This window comes from Nicotiana sylvestris, chromosome 8, assembly GCF_000393655.2.
Source record: "Nicotiana sylvestris chromosome 8, ASM39365v2, whole genome shotgun sequence".
Taxonomy (NCBI): domain Eukaryota; kingdom Viridiplantae; phylum Streptophyta; class Magnoliopsida; order Solanales; family Solanaceae; genus Nicotiana; species Nicotiana sylvestris.
Window position 1 is genome coordinate 194,036,015 of NC_091064.1, and position 8,187 is coordinate 194,044,201.

At 41.2% G+C, this 8,187-nt stretch overlaps 1 protein-coding gene across 1 annotated transcript; it reads right to left on the reverse strand.

The window, feature by feature from the left end:
* Positions 1 to 1,838: 1,838 nt before the first annotated feature.
* Positions 1,839 to 6,238, reverse strand: LOC138876192 (uncharacterized). Its single transcript, XM_070155097.1, has 6 exons — positions 5,594 to 6,238; positions 4,919 to 5,194; positions 4,203 to 4,742; positions 4,003 to 4,058; positions 2,586 to 3,813; positions 1,839 to 2,036 (listed from the first exon to the last, which is right to left on the reverse strand). The coding sequence occupies exons 1-6, from the start codon at positions 6,236 to 6,238 to the stop codon at positions 1,839 to 1,841; spliced, it is 2,943 nt and encodes a 980-aa protein (XP_070011198.1).
* Between the last annotated feature and the right edge of the window lie 1,949 nt (positions 6,239 to 8,187).

Here is an 8,187-nt window from a genome sequence, read left to right on the forward strand (position 1 = left end):
GCGGGGGGAAGGTTAGTTCGTGTCTTTGCCTGCTTGTTTCGCTTTGCTTTGTTCTGGGGATCACGTTTGAATTACCCTGGGTAACATCTAGCTGCCATAGAAAATAAAGTTTTCGAAAAGTATGCATGCATTCGATAGACATAGTTATTTTAAAAGTATACGGCATCGAGTAAATTAAATGAACCGATGACTGTGACATTTTTAGAGACATTGCGACTTCTTTGCACTAGAATTTTGAGGGTCCTCCTCAAAATTCTGCTCCAGTTTAGCAAGCGATCCTTCCGCCATTCTGCATATGACGAAGTTTGTTGGACTTGCTCCGGAATTTTGAGAATCCTTCTTAAAGTTCTGCCCCAGTTACTTAACCGATTCTCTGACTGTCTTGCATATGATGATGTCGGCTAGACTTGATTCGGAATTTTGAGGGTCCTCCTCAAAGTTCTGCCCCAGTTTCTGGTTGTGGGGAAAATGAAAATTTTATTAAGATGTGACCGAAACCACAGAGCTACCTACGTATCCCCTCTTAAACGGGAATCAAGTCAAGCATAGTTCAGTTACATCAGATGAAGAAATGTAAGCCATTTAAATATAGTATCTCTTGACTGCGTCCGAGTTGATAGGCTTTGGCCAAACTTCTCCGTCCATTTCTGCAAGTATGAGTGCTCCTCCTGTTAATACCTTGTGAACCATGTAGGGCCCTTGCCAGTTGGGGGAAAACTTTCCTTTGGCTTCATCTTGATGTGGGAAGATCTGTTTCAATACCAGCTGCCCTGGTGCGAATTGTCTAGCTTTGACCCTTTTGTTTAAAGCTCTAGACATTCTGTTCTGATAAAGTTGACCATGACATACTGCATTCATTCTTTTCCCGTCGATAAAAGCCAATTGTTCGTAGCGGCTCCTTATCCATTCTGCATCACTGAGTTTCGCTTCCTGTATAATCCTCAAAGAAGGTATTTCGACCTTGGCGGGAATGACAGTTTCAGTTAGGGGTATTCATGGTTCGGTTTGGATCGGTTTTTCCCTAGAAAGAAACAAAACCTATTAAGTCGGTTTTTCAAATATTAGAACCAAACCAAACTAATTAAGTCAGTTTTTTCTCGATTCGGTTTATGTCGGTTTTTCGGTTTTTTCGGTTATTTGTCGGTTTTTTCTTAAATATAAGACATACATTACCAAACACACATTTCGGCGACCTCATTTTCAACGTAACACTATCAAATAATTGCCCTTTGAGAAATTTATTATTTTCCAAAATATATTGATGATAATTGAATCAAATAGTGATGAATAATTTAAAGACTCAATTAAAAACATATTATTTTAACATGAAATAGATTCTTACACTTAACAAAAGAAAACGACCAATTAAACTAGAATGTAAAGGTAAATAATTATATTAAAAGTGCAAACGATTAATATTTACTATAAAAATTTTAAAACTTTGTATAAAAGTATAAATATATATAGGTGTAATAATAAATTTAAAATTGTTAATCCTATATTCGATTTCGTTCGGTTTTATTTAATTAAAAACAAACCCAAACCAAACCAAATTTGACCGGTTTTTAAATTTTAAAACCAAAACCAAACCAAAAATCATCGGTTTTTTTGGTCGGTTTGGTTTGGTTTTCGGTTTGGTTCGGGTTGTCAGATTTTTATGAACACCCCTAGTTTCAGTACCATAAACCATCATATAGGGGGTTGCTCCGGTTGATGTGCAACTGTGGTACGATATCCCAATAAGTCAAATGGTAATTTCTCATGCCATTGCTTGTAGTTGTCTACCATTTTCCTCAGAATTTACTTGATGTTTTTGTTGGCGGCTTCCACGGCTCCATTCATTTGAGGTCTTTATGTTGTGGAATTCTTATGCTTGATCTTGAAGATTTCACACATAGCTTCATTAAATCGTTGTTGAGGTTGGCGGCATTGTCGGTAATGATGGATTCTGGCACCCCGAAACGGCAAACAATACGATCCTTGACAAAATCTGTGACGACTTTCTTCGTTACAGCCTTGTAAGATGCAGCTTCAACCTATTTTGTAAAGTAGTCTATGGCTACCAAAATGAACATGTGCCCGTTTTAAGCGGCGGTCTCGATCGGACCGATGAAATCCATTCCCCAAGCGGCAAAAGGCCAAGGTGCGCTTGTTGTATTGAGTTCATTTGGTGGCACCCTTGTCATATCTGCATGTACCTGACACTGGTGACACTTTTGGACATACCTGATGCAGTCTATTTCTATAATCATCTAAAAGTATCCTGCTCTTAGTATCTTCTTGGCTAGGACGAAACCATTCATGTATGGCCCGCAGGTTCCAGCGTGTATTTCCTTGAGCAATCTGGAAGCTTCTTTGGCGTCAACACACCGTAATAATCCTAGGTCCGGAGTCCTTCTGTACAAAATTACTCTACTTTGGAAGAAATTATTGGGCATTCTCCGGAGCGTGCATTTATGAGTGTGCTTTGCATGTTCCGGGTATTCTCCTTTTGCCAAGTATTCGCTAATATCATGGAACCACGGATTTCCATCCATTTCTTCTTCGACATGAGCACAATAAGCTGGCTGATTATGGATTCTCACCGGAATAGGATCGATGAAATTCTTGTCCGGATGTTGTATCATGGAGGATAAAGTGGCCAATGCATCTGCAAATTCATTCTGGATTCTAGGGACATGTCTAAACTTTATCTTCGTGAACCTCTTCATCATCTCTTGTACGTGATGCAAATGTGGTAGTATTTTAGTATTCTTTGTAGCCCATTCTCCTTGTACCTGGTGCACCAGCAGGTCTGAGTCACCAATTACCAGCAATTCCTGAACATTCATGTCGACAGCCAAATTGGGCCCTAATATGCAGGCTTCATACTCCGACATATTATTGGTGTATGGAAACCTGAGCGTTGTGGATACCAGATAATGTTGACCTATCTCTGACACTGAAATTGCTCCAATACCCACTCCTTTGAAATTTGCAGCTCCGTCAAAAAATATTCTCCAACCGTCGTAGGCTTCGGTAATATCTTCTCCTAAAAATGACACTTCTTCATTGGGAAAATATGTTTTCAATGGTTCGTATTCCCCTCCCACGGGATTTTCTGCAAGGTGATCTACTAAAGCTTGTCCCTTGGCCTCCTTCTGAGTTACATAGACGATATCAAGCTCACTCACCAATATCTGCCATTTGGCTAGTTTCCCTGTAGGTATTGGTTTCTGAAAGATATATTTCAAGGGGTCCATCCTCGATATGAGGTATGTAGTGTAGGCGTAGAAGTAGTGCCTCAATTTTTGAGCTATCCACATCAAGGCGCAGCAGGTACATTCCAACAAACAATATCGTGCTTCATAAAGTGTGATCTTCTTACTCAAGTAATATATGGCTTGCTCTTTTCTTTCCGTCTCATCATGTTGTCCCAAAACACAACCGAAAGCTCCATCTAGTACGGACAAATAGAGTAGCAGAGGTCTACTAGGTTCCGGGGGGACCAAGACAGGTGGCGTGGATAGGTATTCCTTGATTCTGTCAAAAGCTTTCTGACATTCTTTAGTCCATTTTGTTGCGGCATCTTTCTTCAACATTTTGAAAATTGGCTCACAGATTACGGCTGACTGCGCTATGAATCGGCTGATGTAATTGAGATGCCCTAAGAAACTCATCACATCTTTCTTGCTCTTAGGATGTGGAAAATCTTGGATATCTTTGACCTTTGAAGGGTCCAACTCAATTCCCCAGTGATTGACGATGAAACCTAGTAATTTCCCAGTAGGGGCTCCGAAAGCACACTTTGCAGGATTCAGCTTCAGATTGTACCTTCAAAGCCGATTAAAGAATTTCCTTAAATCTGCTATATGATTTGCGATTCTTTTGGATTTGATGATGACGTCATCCACATATGCCTTTATTTCTTTGTGAATCATATCATGGAAAATGGTCATCACGACTCTCATATAAGTGGCCCCAGCATTCTTCAGACCAAACAGCATCATTTTGTAACAATACATTCCCCACGGAGTGATAAAAACTATTTTCTCGGCATCTTCCTCATCCATCCAGATCTGATGGTATCCCGCAAAGCAATCCACAAAGGATTGGAGTTCATGCTTGGCACAGTTGTCAATCAGTATGTGTATATTGGGCAACGGAAAATCATCTTTGGGACTTGCTTTTTTTAAATCTCGATAGTCGACACATACTCTGACCTTCCCATCCTTCTTTGGAACTGGCACCATGTTGGCCAACCAAGTAGGATATTCGACCACTCTAAGAACTTTGGCTTTGATCTGCTTGGTGACTTCTTCTTTGATTTTCAGGCTCATATCAGGTTTGAACTTTCTGAGTTTCTGTTTTACAGGCAAACACATCGGATCGGTTGGTAGTTTATGAGCCACTATAGATGTGCTCAAACCAGCCATATCATCATAAGACCACGCGAAAATGTCCTCATACTCCTTTAGGAAACGGGTGTATTCTTCTTTTTCTGATGGTGACAAATAGATACTTATGCGGGTTTTTTTGACTGTTTCAGAATCTCCCAAGTTGACTATCTCTGTTTCGTCCAGGTTAGACTTAGGCTTATTCTCAAAACTCTCAACTTCACTGACAATTTCCTTAGGGTTTATATCTTCTTCTGAATCACTATCCTTATGTTGCGTTGTCTCATTACATGTCACATTCGTTGGTTCATCAGTATAATTAATGATAATGATGTAGAGGAAAAATATAAAAGATAATAATAAATACTAAAATAACAATGCATTAATTAAATCTCGAAAACATCAAAACAGGTACGGCTCGATGACTCAAGCAATTATTTCAAAATAAAATGCGTCTTAAAACAAAATACTGGAAATATCATAAATGCTTAAAATGGCTTTTTTTAAAACAGATCATGCTAATTTCCAGGCTACCCAGAAACTCGATAGGTCCGGAATGGTGCAGCAGTCCAATTCTTGAGAACAACTCCCTTCTCCATGGTCTGAATGGTTAGGTCTTCTTCCTCATTCTCCTTAACCATTGCATTACAGTCCATATATTCATCGTCTAGAAATAGGTCCCTTAGGCCAGCTAAAGCCTCATCTTCTTCAGACCCCCATTTCACGTCAATGTGTTGAAATGTTTGATACAAATGCGGTGTTGGCTGTTCAAGAGGGTAATAGGGGCCACGCCATGGCAGCGAGCAATCATCATACTCCTGCCAGGTGTACTGATACACAAGTCCAAAGATGGTACCATGACGTTTTGGTTATATTAGCTTAGTGATACCCTGGAGATTCTTACCGAGACCTTTACCGGGTTCATACCTTGTCTACAACAATATGCTTTTAATATTATTACTCCACCACTTGTCCTTCTCTATTGCATTGACACGCTCGATGCGATGGTATGTTTCTCCACCCAGATTCCTTCTATTCTCAACAACCGGAACAGTTTGATTGGTGTAGATGGGATTACTTCTGTCTCTATGAATGATCACCTCCTGATGGTTTTATTCGAACTTCACGGCCTGGTGTAACATAGAAGCTACAGCTCCAGCAACATGTATCCAAGGTCGTCCCAACAAAAAATAGTGCGTAGCAGATATGTCCAATACTTGAAACTCGACATCAAACCAAGTCGAACCCATCTGTAAACAAAGGTTGATTTCCCCAATTGTGGCCCTTTGAGACCCATCAAATGCTTTAACATTCATACTCCCTACTCGTATCCCATGGAAATCTTTACCCAACCTTTTCAAAGTAGTCAACGGACAAATGTTGAGGCTTGAACCCACATCTATTAGGACTCTGGCTCTGAATTTGTCCTCAAACTGTACTGTGATGTGCAGTGCCCTGTTGTGACTCAGTCCTTCAAGTGGTAGTTCGTCTTTGTGAAAGGTGATCTTGTGGCTCTCTAGTACTTGCCCTACCATGTTGGCCATCTCTCCACTAGTGATGTTGTTGGGCACATAAGCTTCGTTCAACACTTTCATTAACGCATTCCTATGCATCTTAGAATTTTGTAGCAGTGACAGAATAGAAATCTGAGCAGGGGTTTTGTTCAAATGATCCACTATAGAGTACTCCCTTGCTTGCAACTTTCTCCAAAAATTATTGAGGCCGGTTTCAATGACAGGTTGTTTGGGAGCAGCTTCTTTACTTGTTCCTCCCAAATGCTCAGGTGTGTAAACCCTACTGGTCCTGGTCATGCCTTGTGTGGCACCTATTTCTTCCATTTTTCCTTTTCCTTTCCTTCTCATCTCTACGGTATAGTCCTATGGTATGGCATTGGAATTAAATGACGGTGTGGGGGCTACCGCCACAGTGAAGGGTATGGTCACTTCCACCTCAAACGGAGATGGTGCAATTGAGTGCATTGTTGTTTTAACCTCAAACGAAGTTGGTGTGGGTATTTCAACCTCAATTGGTGATTGAATTTGCATTATAATAGGTGTGAGAGTGACTGGAGGTATTGTGGCTTCATCCCCTTCACGAATGAGTCCAATTGATCCTTCCGGATCCCATTCTTCTTTAGTTTCTATCACATTTACCCTCTCGCCCTTGTGATCCGAAAAAGGATTGTTGCAGACATTTGGTGCAGCCTCTTTTGCTTGTATAACCTTGGTGTCAATCAGAGTCTGGATCTTATCTTTCAAAGTGCGACATTCATCAACAATGTGTCCCTTCATGCCCGAGTGATAGGCACATGTCTTGTTTGGATTGACCCACTGGGAAGAGTTTTCCATAACAACAGCGGGAATGGGGTTGACATAACCGGTAGCCTTCAGTCTTTTATAGAGTTGATCAATGGGTTCAGCAATAGGAGTGTATTATTTGGGTGGTCTACGGTCGAAATTTGGTCTGGGTTTTTGGTAATTTTGGCGGGTTCGTGGTGGTGAGTGGTAATATGCAGGTTGTGTGTGATATGTATGGTAGGTGGTGGCGGGTTGTTGGTATCTGGGAGGTGAAGGCTGATATGTAGGTGATGGGGTTTGGTATGTAAGAGGGGATTTTGGCCCTTGGGCTACCATCACGGCTCCTACTTCTTTCTTTTTGGATATACCTCCTGACTACAAAGCTTTATTCGTAGCCTGTAATGCCTCAAAATTAGTTACCATTCTGCTCTTGATTCCTTCTTCAATTTTTCCCCAATTTAATGATGTTAGAGAACTTGTGATTCTCAATAACCATTAACCTCTCATAGTATTGTGGATCCTGGGCCCAAACAAAGAATTTGTTTATTTGCTCTTCTTCCAATGTTGGCCTTACTTTCGGAGCTTCCGATCTCCACCGAGCAGCATACTCGAGAAAAGTCTCTGTTGGCTTCTTCTTGAGATTTTGGATATAGAAGACATATGGTGCATTCTTTGTATTAAACCTGAACCGATCCATGAAATCTGATGCCATGCTTACCCAACTACCCATTTCTTCAGATTTTGACTGATGTACCAAAATAGGGCGTCTCCAGTGAGGCTCCTCATGAACAATTTTATGCGAATCCTTTCATCCTTTCCAACGAGCTTGTCACAGTATGTCCTTAGATGTACCTTTGGGTCACCTGTTCCGTCAAACATCTCGTACTTAGGAGGTTTTTAACCCTCTAGCAGTTCTACGTCCGGCTGAATGCACAGATCCTCATAGTTCAATCCCTCAATGCTTTTTACCCCCTTCGACACCTTGGACTCGACTCATGAGCTTTTTAAGTTCTTCTACCATATTCTTGATGAACAGGTCCTTCTCGGCGGATTGAGGTATGTATAAGGTTTGTTGAGGAGTGTGGGGTAAGGTCTCCACATATATGAGGTTGCTTTGATGGACTCCAGGGATTTGGGTGTAGTGGTGGTCGTTGGTCGAGTTTTGAGGATCGGGAATAGGTTGTGGTGCATTCTGAGGAGTGTGATAGATAGTGGTTTGTGGTTACTGGGTTGGTTGATGATGGTATTGTGGAGGAGTTGGTACCGATGGAGGATTGGGATTCTGAGGGGTGTGACATATTGGTGAGCTGCGGGAGGATTTTATGGATGCTGGTTTGGTGTATTTTGGGGAGGTGCTGGGTTTTTAGTGTTCTATTGGTTGATGTTAGGGACTTTCAAGGTAAGGGAGAAATTTGCCAAGTTGCGGACCTGCTCAAGCTCCCCTTGTAACTCCAATATCTTTTGTTCCAGTCGTAAAACCAAGTCATTTGGTGCTGGAGTGTTTCGACCATCTG